Below are 14,267 nucleotides of genomic sequence, written 5' to 3'. Positions count from 1 at the left end.
CATCGTCAATCTTCCATTTATCGTACTTTGCGGCGTCGGCTCATCTTGCTTCCGATGCAGCTGATGCTGTCACTCGGAGCAACGCTGACAACGTCATCTTCCCATGCTGCATGGCTGCTGCCCACGCCGCTCATGGGGAGAGCAATGTCCTTGGCGGACATGTAGCTCTGGGCCTTGCTTGAGTAGCCCGTGTTAGGGTATTCGCGCCCCGTGGCCATTCGGGGCACACCGTATTTGCTGGCAGTCCGACTCCTCGGCATGATATCTGGGATCTCAGGAATCTCAGGGATCTCGGGGACCTCAGGGACCTCAGGAACTTCAGGAACTTCGTAAACCTTGTGAGCTCGTGGTGCCTCATCAGCGAGAGGATACCGTGAATGTTCATGAATAATACGACCTCGTGGTACTTGGTAAGGGTCGGGAGCTCTAGTGGTCGTGTAGTCGGGAGCTCGCGGCATGGGCCGGTCGAAAGGTCGTGGCACTTCAGGCGCCTCTGGCACTTCGGGTGCCTCGGGAATCTCCGTCTCAACCTCGGGTCGATGACCTCGTCGAGGCGCTCGTGAGGATGGACGTGATCGGGCAGAGACATAGCTGCGCTCGTCGTCATATGTTGCTCGACGGGAGCGTGAGTGCGACGACTTGGGCACGCCGCTGTGACGAGACCCCGCATGGCTGCGGTGATCATCAGCCAGCACGACCGACTTGCGGCTGGTAGGCGCTTCGCTACGGCTGCGGACGCTCCGTGCCTTTTCTGTCACAGGGGGTCTCGAGGACCGACGAGTCCGTGTCTCAAAACCATCGTCGGGGGGAGGCCGTGATGCACGTCGACTCCGTCTATCAAATCCATCGTCATGGGGAGCTCTGGATGAACGACGAGTGCGACTCTCATAAACCTCGTCAACCTCCTCAACTGAGGGACGCCTCGATGGGTGCCGGCTGCGCGTCTCGTATTCCTCCTCATCTGGAGCCCGGCTTGGGGACCGGGCCCGAGAGTGAGCAACGCTCCTGGCAGTGCTCTTGGCGGCGATACTCCTGGCGGTGCTCTTGGCGGTACTTTTAGCGACACTTCGGGCTCTGCTCCTGCTCCTGGCGCGAGAAGGCTCGGCCCAAGGGTTTTCTTCATGAGGGTATTCTGTCAGATACTGCACGGGAGGGGGCCGCTCGTCTTCAGACTCCTCGCTGCTCTCGTCTTCGATGTAACCAAGCCTCCTTGGTGGATAATCATCCGGATGAGACATCTTTCGGGGTGCATATTCCTCTTTATACGTGGGTTGCCGGAAAGGGTATCCGTCTGGGTATGGCATGCCCTCGTAGGCGCTGGCTGCCCGGGATGGGAGGGCCTTTTGAGGGTACTCGCCGCCACGAAGAGACGTCCTTGGAGGATAATCACCGTATACCATTCGGCGTTCTTCCTGGTGCATTTTGTGAACCGATGGTGCCTTTTCGGGAAAGGTAGAACGGCGTGGCAGATTGGGAGGCTCGAAATCCTGTCGGGGTTTGCGTTCTCGTTCCTTGGCCGCGTTGCTCACAAAGCCGTAAGTAAGGGCTGCACCCGCAGCGACGCCCAGGAGGGCACCGACAACAGTAGTGGTGCTAAGGCCGTTGTTGTTGGAGCTCTGACGAGGGGAAACCGACACAGGGTCCGTCTCGTCACGGTCAGCAGCTCGTTGAGTCATCTCGGCAGCGGTAACAGTGTTGGGGCCGTGTTTGGAGGGTGACTGGCGAGGCTGAAAGGGCGATTGGTTGTTAGAGATAGAAGACGAGGAAGAACGGGCCTCCGTGATGGCATGGGAATGGGACTTGGAGCGAGTTCGAGTATAGGTACTTTTCGAATGAGTATAGGTGCTTTGCGAATGAGAGTAATGTGTGGATCCGTTGTAAGTCCATTCGAGAACACGGCCAAAGTGGTCGCGAGGGGACATGGGTTGCATGTAGACGACCTGGATGGTGTTGCCGTCAAGGTCGCGAACAGTTGCCCGCGTTGGGGTCTCACCGCCGTCGAGGCCCAAGCGAGGCTTCAGGCTGTGACCGCCGGGATAGGCTCGGTCATCATTGTTTTCTATGTACAGCCACGGTTCTGCTGTGAGAGCAGCGTCGTGGAATTCGACTACTGCAGCCGGGGACGGGGCGGCGAGGACCAATGTCGAGAGCTTGACAGGCTCAAAAGGATGGGTAACCTCGCGGATCTGCAGCACTGGCTGGCCGCCCTGTTGTTCGTCACCACGTCCGTCGGTTAGGGCTTTGCGTTGTTTGCTTCCAGACTTGGCATTTCCGCCCGGGATTCCGTAGGTGATGGTTCCAATCGACGAAGTCTGTTCGCGGTCGGCGGCCAAGAAGCGAAGACCAAGGGTTGCGAGGATGGCCGAGTAGAAGGACGACGACGATGCCAGGTGCGACACCTCAACAAAAGGTAGTGTCATGATCTCTTATAGAGTTCGTAAAACAGCCAGGACTCGATCGGTTGCCTGCTTTCAGGTATCCGCTCGGGTGCCTTGGCCGGATTGGATTTGATGGAACCTTGAAAGGCTTGAAAGTCGAAGAAAAAAAATGATGGACTGCTCCTGCTTGACTGGCTGAACAGGGAGGGGGGCCTGGTGGGGAGACAGAATATCGGTCAAGGCAGGGCTGAAGGAGGATGAGTAACAAACAACAAAAGAGAAGAAACCGAGGGCCGGAGAGTCGAAAAAAAGGCAGATTAGAAAACTGGCAAAGTACAAGGAAATATCCGTAATAAGAATGAGGCAAAGAGGTGCTAAGTAGACCGGAGAGTCAGGAGAAGAAAGTGGCCGGGCGAAGTGGCGGAGTAGGCGAGAGAAGGCGGTCGAGAATGAGAGGGTAGGGATTGAGAGGCGAGATGCAAGAATCAAGCTGTCCCCAATCGGTGCCCCGAGGTGAATGACTTGGCAACTGACGCGGTAGGCCGTGAAGGGAACCAAAAATAAGGATGGATCCGTAATTCGGAGCTTGCCTTGGGCAAATGCTGAGCTGTCCGTCGTTCGCTTGCCTGTCGGGCAATTGTTATGACTCCTTTGACACCCAACCTGACTGAGATTGGATTGATCAAGGGTGCAAGACGCTGAAAAGGGAGACGAGGGTCCGCAGTATCGATCGACCAGTCCCCGAGTTTGTCCAGAAATTCCTGTCGTCCCGGGTGTATATGTAGGAGAGAAGTGCAAAGGGCCTTATGTGCCTGGTGTATGCGCCAGGTTGCGGACGATTGTATGTTAGATGCCCTAGTGTAGGTAGGTCCAGATGTTAGGATGGATATGCCTGGGTATCCAGTCCGAGCGAGGGCTCGTCTCTGCGTTAGGTAGTTTGTGAGTGACGAGGATTGAATGTTTGTCGCTGCGAGATGATAGGAGCAATTGACGGAGCAATTGCTCAGGGGAGCTGTAGGCTAGAGACTCTAGAGACTCTGTGAAGAGGAGAGAAGAGTCGGGGGGAGACGGTAGAGGGAGAAAGGTTGGGGGAAGAGTGAGAGAAGAACCGAGAGACAGAGGGTGTCGTGAGGACGGGACCCATGGCGGACTACGTGCTGTTGGCCACTCCCACTGATCACTGAGCTGCTGCTGATGTACCCAGCTAATGCTAGGTCGCTGTAACTGCCGCGGCCAGACGGTGTTGGAGCTGGAGCTGATGCGATCCAATGTGTGCGTGTCTCAGCCAGCCCTCCCGCCGCGTCTCATAACGTCCCCATTCTGTATCTCTTGTGACTGTGGCTCTGTGACTCGTTGACATCTGACCCTCTCGCGCTCTACCGGATCCATCCATAGAGGGGCCAGAAAGAGGTAGCCGGTATAGCCCCCCTGGCGTGAGCGTGGGCCTTGCATCACATCGCATCACATCACGCTGGAGGGTAGGTACCTGGAGACGAGTGCGTGGCTAGCCCCGAGCAAGAACCAGGAAATAGGGCATTGTGCACTGCAATCACGCACCGAAACCCTCTGGAATTGTGCACTTGTGCAATCTTGACTGGTACCTGAGGGCCTTGGGCTCAGTGTGGGTGGGTATGTACCTTGAGTTAACAGCCCGCTCGCTAGCCCCGCGCCATCCGGCAGCACCCGCCCATGATCACCCCTGAACCCTTCAAGTCTTGTATCCTGGCAAGCATTTGCTTCCCTGTTTGTTCCTCGAGTTGCTTCCTGATTGCTCTCTTCGAGGCCAGAGAAGCAGAGGACTGTGTATCAATCACAATACACTGCAAAAATAGATGAAATCTCATGTACAGCGTCCAGGAGCGACTTGTCCCGACTCGGTACCTGCAGCTAGAGGGGGGCATCGTGCCATGAGAGGGTGGTTGGGTGGGCGGCGAAAGGCATTGGACCAGACGATGGGATGGACGGATGGACAGACGAATTCGGATGACCCAGAGCTCCAAAACCCTCCAACCTGCCATGGCCTGGAATTCCCTCACATCTGATAAAACCGCCTCCGCGATACAACTCTGCCTTGTCTCTTCTCGTGACCATGCAGCCAGACTACTCCAGAGTCATGGCTCTGATACCGTTCCCCCTCATACCCCTCTTTCTGCCCCTCCTTTTGCTCACATCCCGATCATGACGAGGAGGACCGCATGCCCGCGGCCAGATCAAGCCAGCACTAGCCACCTCCCTACCTAATGTTCAGCCCTGATGCATTGGGGGGATATGATATGCTACACGCAGTACGTACTCGACAGCACAAGATGGTGTACTATGTACGATCATCGGAGAATAGCTCGTGCGAACTGATCCAATGACTCTCGGTCGTTGATGCGTGACCACGTCGAGCACAACGGCTGGACTCACGGCCGCCCGGCTCGCTCCACCGGGCATCCACCGGCGCCTCCACCCCCGGCCTGCACCGGCCAACCCCGGGCCCTCGGCTACCTTATCAACCCTCACATTGGATAGGATAAGGCCTCTCTGCGCTTGACCTGGCCCATTAGAGTAGCTTTCTCGACAAGAGGACGAGAGCCACCTCAGGGAATGCCTTCGCGCAACAGACACGACGCGTCTAGGGTCTTTGGGCCTGCTGGCCACATCATAAATCCAGACCAGACATGGCCGCCTCACCAGCCTCCTCTGGTCGCTTCACTGACTAGCCCCTTCTTCTCTTCATCGAATGAGGGTCGGATTCTCTGTCCTTCACACCTCACGCTCGCGTGGGGGTATTTTATTCGATGGCCATCCCGTAGGAGTTGGATATGCGAACCTCGCGAGACCCAGTAAGCGTCGAATTCCAAGATCCACCATCGACAGACTGGACGAGAGAGCCCAAGGCCCTAAGCAAGCCTGTCGTGGTAGGAGTATTACGATGTTTCTTTCTTCTTTTGGCCACAAACAAGGCAGACCAGACCTCGGCATCGTCAGTATCACGGCATAACCCTTGAGCTCGAAGCCCTGTATCCATGTCTCATGCGTCCATCACTTCATCCCCTCCCACACTCTCACCCCAAAGGTCGGCGCGCCCACGCGACCATTGTGCGGGGCGTCTTGGTGCTACACCAGCCGTTTTAGGCCTGCCGCGTATTCGCGGCTGGAGCGGACTTCACTTGGCTGGCCTCATACCTCGACTTTGGTTCATAATATGATATGCGTTTGTGTAACATGGAAGTGTGCACTTCATTACTACTTGAGTAGTACCTTCAGATGGTATATTGCCTCCTCCATCAGATGACTTTTGCCCTTCAACTGTCTTGCATCTTGTCTGCCCTTCCGTCACGGGCTCGCGGAGTACGCATCAGCCATGACTGTAAATCAAGCCGAATCATGAACGCGCCTCACGTGTTAAACCACCACCATCCGCTAAAACCCCAGCTCTCAACGTGAGCCCGTCCCCGTATCTGAAAGCCTAGATAGGCGATGTAGACTTCCAGGTGCTTCGTCCATTGAAATGCTGTGTGGTTAGATCGTGCAAGTACCCAGGTCTAGCAGCTCAGATCTTCATCCAGACAAAACAAGCATCATGCAGAAGGGGAGGAAAAAACAGGGCAGACATGCAAAGAAACAGTGCAAAAAGGACAAGAGGAAGGAATGGGCCAGGTTGAAATGACCCATCAAGACGACATTCACGTCTTGGACCCGTTGTTGAACGCCCCATGTTTTGGTTGCAAAAACAAGCGACAGCGAACACCCCAGGCATTCCAAGTCAGCGCCCTGCCGTCCCGCCCCAACGACGATGTTGTATCGCCGCAGGGCGAGCCGACATTTGGCGTCTATCGCAGCATCCGGCCCTCAGGCCGCCTCATTTGCAACTCGCTCTTACATGATGTCCCAGACATCCTCAGCCGCGTGGCAGAACTTGCTGCAGGCCACACTGGCGGACAGAGAGTAGTTGCTGATGGAGATCTTCTCGTCCACGAGCGAGTCGGCAAAGTTGTCCTCGCCCTTGGCCATGGCACCCACAAACACGCAAATGCTCTCCTTGGGGCCAACGCTCTCGACATACTCACGGACTCGCACAAGTTCCGAGTCGAAGCTCAGCGTCACCTTGCGGCAGTTGGGGGGAAGGTGATCGGTGATTGGGTTCTGGATCACACGCAGCAGCTTCTCGTTGGAGTTGGTAGAGCGGATGGACAGCCGGTGAAGAAGCTGCACCATGAGACCAGCAAATCGCTTGAAGGTTCGGGGGATACGGACTGAGGGCGAAACCTCGATCAGCACGCCCTTGGCGGTGTGGATGTAGATCTGGAGCTTTCCAGCCTTGTTGATGGGCGAGTCGAGTAGGGTCAGCAAACACTAAGAAATGGTCAGCATGTTGAATGCCGACTTAGGGAGCCAGAGTTGAAACCTGGTGGGTGATATCGGGTCGGGCATCACTGATATCCCGATTCATCTTGCGCATGACACCGATGTGCTCGTCGCTGTTGAGCAACGAGTACTTGTCCTCGCGGTGCATTCCATTGCGGCCGGTGCCGCCGTGCGACGCCTTGTACGTCTCCAGACTGGCATTGGACAGGACGACGATGAGACGCTGGGAGTCTTTGTCGGTAGGCGGGATAGGCGTGTTCTGTTCTGCGACCAGTTGGGGGAGCGCAGGTGGAGGAAGAGATTGCGTTCCTGATGGGAACATGTTAGCAGTGGGCTTTCAACCCAGCGGTGTGTTGAGTACTGACTAGGCCGCTTCACTCCAGTTCGACGCTCGGGAGAAGACATGTTGGTTGAGAGGTATGAAGGTGAATTGGGAGGTAAGATGGATAATGGTTTGCCCGATGATGACTCAAGAAGTGTTAGTGGGAGTGACTGAGACAAGACGACGAGGTGGCGAGGTAGAGCAAATATATAGTCGGAGCAAATGCAGAAGAGAGGAAAGAAGCGAGGGAGGAGGCGGGAGAGTACCTATGAATCGATTTTGTTGAACCCTTGACAAAATCTTACCTGCTAAGAGGAAGCCGGACCCCACACTAATTGAGCCTAGAGTTCGTTCTCCAAGCCTCCGGATCGCCGGCTGTCGGCGGTTTACTCTCCGAATGGTGGGGGGCACGTGCCACAAGTCTGACTATGGGCTTAGAAGATGAGAGAAATAACGAATTGAGAGTCTTGGAATGCTCGATTTGTTGTAATTATGGAAACATCGTTCAGGAAGTCTGGCTGAGAAGAGCCAGAGTTAAAATTGTGTGTGCGGCCGCAATATCCTTGGGACAATTCGCTCCCTTGCTCCTAGCACGTGTGAACTGCTGAGGTCTCGTGAGAGCCTTGTCCAATCACATCTGCGCCCTCGGCTTTGCGATTTTGGGTTACATAAGCGCTATCATCCACACAGCCTCGAAGCTTATTGGCTGCCAAATTTTAGAACAGCCTTCCATTCTTGGTGCGAGCTATCAAAACGACATCTCGCTCTGGAGACCAGCAATTGAGGGATTGGCTACGCCTCTGGCCCTCGAAAGGATTGACTCGACATTTACTCGATATACGGGTCCCTCAAGCCATGTCTTCTCAAGTCGCCAAGGCCGCGCGCCGCGTGACGCACGAGCTTCACGGCGTCGTCGTTTCGGCTGGTCTCATGGAAAAGACTGTCAAGGTCCGAGTTGGAGGTCAGAAGTGGAACAAGATTGTCAACAAGGTGAGCTTTCCTGCCTACTATTCATAGCCCCTGTGTGTCTGAGTGATGTTTTGCTGACCATCTTCCTCAGTGGTTTGCCGACCCCAAGCACTACCTCGTCCACGACCCTAACTCGTCTCTCCGAACCGGCGATGTTGTCGCCATTGTCCCCGGCTGGCCGACTTCCCAACATAAGCGCCACGTTATCAAGCACATTATTGCTCCCTACGGTACCCCCATTGAGGAGCGCCCACCCGTGCCAAGTTTGGAGGAAAGGATAGCAGAGCGTGAAGCCAAGAAGGCCGCCAAGGACGAGCGGAGGGCAGCCAGGAGACAAGCTGAGGAGGATAAGCGACACGAGGAGAAGAGATTGGAACTTGAGAAGAAGGAGGTGAAGCGTAAGGCTTGGGAGGAGGCCCAGCAACAACGCAAACCCCAGACTTCAGCGAGCGATGTCGACTAAACGACCGAAATGTTGATGTTGCGAGCCACGTCAGGATATCGGAACTCAGCCTGATGAGAGAAAGATATAACTCAGGCATGGCTGCGGGTATGAGATCAGAGTCAGGATGGGAGTAGCGGGCGAAAAATCACGCCCTGTACGATAAATGACATTGGATGAGGAGTGGTCATGCGACGGAGAGCCGTTGTTAAAACAAGTGTACCATATAAAATGACATAGTAGACATTCAGCCTGATCAGAACACTAACGCCCATATCCTTCGGCCGTGACGTGCGCATCGTGGAATCCAACGTTGTCCACGACTGCACCATTCCCATGCGAGCGTGGTCTACCCACACATCTAAGATACATGTTGTATACAAGGCCGGAGAGCAGTTCAGCCACCCCGTTCTCCAAATTCTCTTGCCCAATCTTCATACTCTTTTAATCCAGCCTTACTAACGCTGGGGCGAATTGTCGATAAACTCGCCTCAAAATCAATCAGCTGTATTGGCCGAATCTCATCCATCGTCATGTGCAACAAGGCCTCTCCCAGAGATCGTAGAGGTCCCATAGCTGCGTCCTTGGCTAGTGCGGTGATGTCTGAGCCTGAGAAGCCTGAAAGTCACCGATGTTAGCCAGCGTCCAACTGTGTCGAGAAACTTCTACTCACCATCTGTTAGGTCTACTAGTTTGAGGATATCCTCATTCGACAAGTCGTGTTTTTGTTCGCCCAAGAGCGTTCGGAGTTGCGTCTCCCGAGTTGTTGGCTCGGGGAGGGGGATGTACTGGCGTCTAACAAATCGTCTTCGAGCTGCTTCGTCAATAGCCCACGGCAGGTTGGTCGCAGCCAGCACCAAAACCCGGTTGGCATCCCCCTTTTCCTTTTCTTTGTCACTGGTCTCTCTACCCGCAGCTGCTCGCTGTAGGTCGCTCCACTGGATGAGAAACTCGGTCTTGATTCTCGTAGTGGCCTCATGCTCTCCGGATCCTGTTCGCTGAGATAAGAGCGAGTCAATCTCGTCGACGAAGATGATGCTGGGCGCCAAGGTCCGAGCGAGCCCGAAGAGAGCTCGTACAAGCTTTTCAGACTCTCCCAGATATTTGCTCGTCAGACTGCTAGCAGAAATCGAGAAAAATGTCGACTTGGACTCAGTTGCAACAGCCCTGGCAAGCATCGTCTTTCCAGTTCCCGGTGGCCCGAATAGCAACATGCCCCTTGCCGGTTCTCGAAGCCCCATGAAAAGATCTGGTCTCAAGAACGGGTAAACAACTGTCTCGCGAAGAGCATTTTTCGCTATCTCCAGACCGGCCACATCGCTCCAATGGACTTCATCACCCTGCACAACGATGTCGTTGAGGATTTGTTTGGCTGCATCCTCATCAACGCCAGGAGGCAGATTCTTCAAGATCTTTGCCTTCTTCTTTTTCCACTCCGTCATCTCGTCGGAGCTTTTCCCAGATTGAGACCCATCTGAGGAGCCTTCTTGGGTATCTGTCTCAGTGGCTGTTTCTTTTGCCTTTGCTCGTCTTGACCTTGAGACGGATCGACCCGTGTCATCCGCCGACGCGCTCGACGTCGAGACATGCCGCGTTTTCCGCTCACGTCGCCGTGACCGTTCCCTTTTCTCTGGGGTTGGTTTTGGCGGTTTCAAAGCCCTCCCGGATCTCTTCGGTGCTGGACTTCTACTCGGATATGCATCCGAGACACTTCTTCTCTCCGATGTCTCTCCGGAATCGTCAGCGGTTTCAGCGCCGTTTGCTACCTCGTGTCTAGACACTTTACGGGGCGATGAAGACACCCCGATATTGTCTCGGCTGCTCGTAAATCGTTCGGACCGACTTGTGTAGTTGTCTGGGGAGGGCAGATCCTGATAGGACAATGAATTGAGAGCACTTGATGCCGCAGTAACGGACAACATGGATGGGCGTGCATAGCAGTACTCGTCAGAATGACGCGTGGAGCTCGAAGACTCCCCATTGAAATCATTCTCCCTAGGTACCACTAGCCTTCTTGAATGACTGTCCCATTGCACTGGGGCTGGTCTGCGAACCTGTTCCAAGGAAGCGCGAGAGCTTGGGCTTGGAGTCGCCGGACCCGCCTCAGGCTGACTACTCCTCAGAAGTCTGTCCTTGGAACCGAGGGCGCTCCATGCCAAAGTCGCAGCCTTGCTTGGCCCTTCAGCCACAGGTCTTGGGGTTTTGCGAGTTTTGATGGGCCTGTCGCCTGGCCTTCCCGAACGTAGGGTGGTTCTCATGGTATGCTTTTCGGGACTTGGTGATCGCAATGTCTTATTCGGCCTTGGGGGCAAACTCGGGGCGTTGGGCGACGATGATCTCGGCAGCGATGATGAAGATGCGTTTGGGTCGAGATATGCGCTGGGTCCATCCACGATAGCCTGCTCCGATGAAGTGCGCCGGGGTTGCGACGGACGATGTGGAAGTGACGGCCGCGATAGCTCAGAGTATTGTACAGCGGGTATCGTGCCTTGTCCTATGGATCCCCGGCCTCTGTCGTTGTCTGGAAGGCTAGGTCGTTTGATCAACTTGCCACTGGGCGGAGGTGGTGATAGTGTCTCTTCTTGCCGCGATACACGCAGCGCCTCAAGAAGATCGATCCGCTCCTTGCATTGCAGTTCCAACTCTCTCAGGGCGTCCTGCAGCGCCTTCTCGGTATCGGTGCGCACGCTATATGATGGAGGTGCTCGATTCGCATGATAATCGTAGATCTGGTCGAGGGCACTCCTCCAGTGCCGCATGGCCTCGGTCTCACTTCCCTGAACTCGCGAGCCATTGTTAGAGCAAAGTCAAAAATACCGAAAAGTCAAAAACACCAAACTTTCGGTCGTACCTGGCTTTCATAGTAGACGGCAGTCGAACAACTCAGGTAGCTATCATCATAGGTTTTCTGCAGCACAGCCAGGGCCTTGTTCCGTAACATGGCTCCGGCGGCAGGGCAATACCATAGTAGCCCAGAGCGTAGCCCTCGTTGCGCCCAGTCCGCCGACTGTTTTTGATGTTTGTCGTTGTCGAAAGCAGGCTCTGGGACAGATGCCGAACGGTAGGTACGCGCTTTACGGAAATCCCGAGCTTTGTCAGCCCAATGAGTTGGGCTGGGAAAATCGCGCTTCGTGATCGGGTCGGCGTGTTTCCAAGGGCCAGGTGTGGTTGAGACTGGCGATCAGGAGCCTTCTCGTGTCCGTGATGGTTGAAACGTGATGGAGTTGGTCGTTGTACTTCGTACATGGCAGAGCAAGTAAGTCGGGCAGGCGGTGACGTAGTCTCGCTCGCACTGCCCACTCCCGTCGCAATCTGTCGTGGCGGGGTACTTATTGCTCATTGCCAGCCTCGTCCGGAAATGACAAAGTTCTACTAATTCCTGTTCTCGACGTCCCATGCTGAAATGAGACAAAACCATGCTGCAAGTGCTGAAATGTTTCAAAGAATATCACGCATAGAAAATAACTGTTATTGCTTGCATGGCAGCCAAATTTGGAAACCTCTATGGAGCCTGGCTCGCCTGCAAGAGATGCAGCTAATCGTCTGAATGCCAGCAGGCGGCTTGACCGTACCATTATTATGGGGGCATTTGTGTAAGAGAGTGATGGAAATCTAGGCCCTTTGGATACATGCCACCCATCTGCTGCCATTTTATGATAATAATACACGTATCTCGGCTGTGGTTCTGGGAAATACAGATCGAAGCCGCCCCTCTTCCTCATCGTCATCCGAATCCGCAGAGTCCTCGTCTTCCTCCAGAATCACTTCTTCAAGCTCCTCGAAGTCGTTACAGAATTGTTCTGCAGCCTCCTCAGTGACTTGTCGAGCCAGTTTCGAGTCCTGAAGGTGCTTCAGGTTCTCCATAGCATCCATGAGCGCGGATGGTAGGAAGTCATCCAGGGTTTGGCTCGCCTGGCCAAGTAGTTTCTCGTCCAGCGGACCAGCATCTTTGTCCTTGTTCTCTTCTAGAAATGAGAAGATAGGGTCAAGGCCGGACCCTTTTCGGAAGAAGTTGTACTGGCTGACGACTAGCTTTTTGGCCTCCTCCTCTGATTTGCCCTGAAGCTGTTGGGTCCTTCGTCGGGTGAACTCGAACGGCTCTAAACATGCCGTTGCAGATGATATGCAGTTGATGAGAAAGATGGCACCTTTTTGATCCTTCATAACCTTGGCCATATTCTCACACCCTGCCATAAAAGGCTCAAAAGCTTCCGCCAACACATTCTCAAACTCGCTCTCGCGATCCTCCGAAGCAGACAGAGAGGAGTCATAGGTCTTGCTGATAGCCTTGAGTTGCTTCAATGAGTCTTGTAGGAAAGCAGGGGGTCCAAGGTCTGAAGGAGCATGCTGAAACTCTCCCTGCAGAGTGGCAATGTGATCCCTAACCAATGCCCGGAACTGGCGAAGAGCCTCCGTCTCAAGACCCTCGACCAGCTCCACCAAGTTGGTGTTTGGACCAAGAGTCTTCTGGAATGTGATGCGGTAGAAGTTGACGAGATTCGCGAGCTTGTAGGCTGGGATTGTCTCTTCGTTCGATTGGATCACTTGTTCCATCCGTTGGCGAAGCACACGAGCTGCGCCAGAAATGTCGCGGTCCACCAAATCGTTCAACGCCTTCAAAGCGTTGAAGTCGGCCTCAACCTCATCATCTTCCGCGATAAGGCGCCAAATTTCAGCATCTCGACCGGATTTCAAGCCCTTTGCAAGCTCCTCACCCTCGGCGACGAACAATACCTCCAGTGCCTCACGCTCGCTGACCGTTGCTGAATGGATCCAGGCTAGCATGTCACCCACGTATCGCAGAGGGTCATGTGCAGTCATATCGATGGGCTTGACTGAAGGATCCTCAGTCCCTGACGGGGAGCTTCCAGTCAGGGCGACATAAAATGAGTCGGAAAGGATTCGTTCTCGTGCTTCGGAGAAGAAATCCAGGCAGTTCTGGAACAGGGAAGGCCTTTCAGCAAGCACTCTGAGGGCCCGTCGAATTGACGAGTTCATCTGTGGGTTTTCAAGGTTCAGCGTCTTGAACTCTCGTTGTATCCACTTGTAAAGTTTCTGGAAGCCAAGGTTGATGTTCTTTGACGTTTGCTCCATCAACTCCAACCCCAAAGTTTGTTTCTCGAAGCCAAGCAAGATCTCGCAGTCTTTGCTAATCTTCTTTGCTTTACCCAATGCTTCAAAGAAACGGTCATCGACCGGTTCGGCTGTCATGGTTAAGGCCGCGATCTCACTCTCAGACATGATGAAATGCTTCCTGAAAGCGCCTAGAAGGTCTTGCTTGACCTCGACCTGTCTCCTTTGCTCAAGAAGTGATGATGCTTCGGAAAGTGCTGGCGTCGTTTGCTCGTGAGCTGCAACAACCTGGCTCTTCATGTCCTCATAGCCGCTGTTTAGCTTGTCGATAGTTGTCTTGATGCGTCGGAGTTGCTATAAATAGGTTAGTATTAATCTCCTTACTCAGAGATGGAATAAACCCACCTCAGCGACACGACCAAACTCAGCGATGACTTCTCCGTTGCTGTCGATAACTTCTTTTTGCAGGTCCAGCCGCACTCGTCGGCGAGTTTCGGCATCATTTTGGATTTCTCGTTGATCAAGAAGAGAGAGAGCGTCCCTGAACTCAGTATCGGAATGTGTCGTCGACAAGACACTTGTAACTTTCGATGCAAGAGGAGTTAAACTTTTTGGGGTTGATGGAGTTTGGGGATAACTTTCTGGAGAGAGAAGTCCTGCACTAGAGGCGTCCCTCAAAGGAAGGGTCTTCAGAGACCAGGGGCGATCTGACGACATCTTGCTAGATGGT

At 54.2% G+C, this 14,267-nt stretch overlaps 6 protein-coding genes across 6 annotated transcripts; 1 reads left to right on the top strand and 5 right to left on the bottom strand.

Annotated features, from left to right (window-relative positions):
- Positions 1–17: 17 nt before the first annotated feature.
- Positions 18–2,420, bottom strand: LRP88_10554 (uncharacterized protein; the record flags this gene model as incomplete). The annotated part of the gene is made up of 2 exons (XM_083247010.1): positions 18–335; positions 492–2,420. The coding sequence occupies 2 exons, from the start codon at positions 2,418–2,420 to the stop codon at positions 18–20; spliced, it is 2,247 nt and encodes a 748-aa protein (XP_083098123.1).
- A 3,822-nt stretch (positions 2,421–6,242) lies between these two features.
- On the bottom strand, positions 6,243–7,053 carry LRP88_10553 (18S rRNA pseudouridine methyltransferase; the record flags this gene model as incomplete). Its single annotated transcript, XM_083247009.1, has 2 exons — positions 6,243–6,719; positions 6,772–7,053. 2 exons carry the CDS (start codon positions 7,051–7,053, stop codon positions 6,243–6,245), a joined length of 759 nt encoding a protein of 252 aa, XP_083098122.1.
- An 855-nt stretch (positions 7,054–7,908) lies between these two features.
- Positions 7,909–8,485, top strand: LRP88_10552 (mitochondrial 37S ribosomal protein uS17m; the record flags this gene model as incomplete). Its single annotated transcript, XM_083247008.1, has 2 exons — positions 7,909–8,043; positions 8,114–8,485. The coding sequence occupies 2 exons, from the start codon at positions 7,909–7,911 to the stop codon at positions 8,483–8,485; spliced, it is 507 nt and encodes a 168-aa protein (XP_083098121.1).
- Positions 8,486–8,861: 376 nt separating this feature from the next.
- Positions 8,862–9,906, bottom strand: LRP88_10551 (uncharacterized protein; the record flags this gene model as incomplete). The annotated part of the gene is made up of 2 exons (XM_083247007.1): positions 8,862–9,082; positions 9,138–9,906. The coding sequence occupies 2 exons, from the start codon at positions 9,904–9,906 to the stop codon at positions 8,862–8,864; spliced, it is 990 nt and encodes a 329-aa protein (XP_083098120.1).
- Positions 9,907–10,756: 850 nt separating this feature from the next.
- On the bottom strand, positions 10,757–11,405 carry LRP88_10550 (uncharacterized protein; the record flags this gene model as incomplete). The annotated part of the gene is made up of 3 exons (XM_083247006.1): positions 10,757–10,923; positions 11,019–11,241; positions 11,316–11,405. The coding sequence occupies 3 exons, from the start codon at positions 11,403–11,405 to the stop codon at positions 10,757–10,759; spliced, it is 480 nt and encodes a 159-aa protein (XP_083098119.1).
- A 710-nt stretch (positions 11,406–12,115) lies between these two features.
- LRP88_10549 (oligomeric complex COG6-domain-containing protein) lies at positions 12,116–14,254 on the bottom strand (the record flags this gene model as incomplete). Its single annotated transcript, XM_083247005.1, has 2 exons — positions 12,116–13,891; positions 13,943–14,254. 2 exons carry the CDS (start codon positions 14,252–14,254, stop codon positions 12,116–12,118), a joined length of 2,088 nt encoding a protein of 695 aa, XP_083098118.1.
- Between the last annotated feature and the right edge of the window lie 13 nt (positions 14,255–14,267).

This window comes from Fusarium phalaenopsidis, assembly GCF_050370095.1.
Source record: "Fusarium phalaenopsidis strain FUZ10S chromosome Unknown contig_32304, whole genome shotgun sequence".
Taxonomy (NCBI): Eukaryota; Fungi; Ascomycota; class Sordariomycetes; order Hypocreales; family Nectriaceae; genus Fusarium; species Fusarium phalaenopsidis.
The sequence above is the reverse complement of the archived record's forward strand: the minus strand, read 5'-3'. Positions and strand labels throughout refer to the sequence as shown.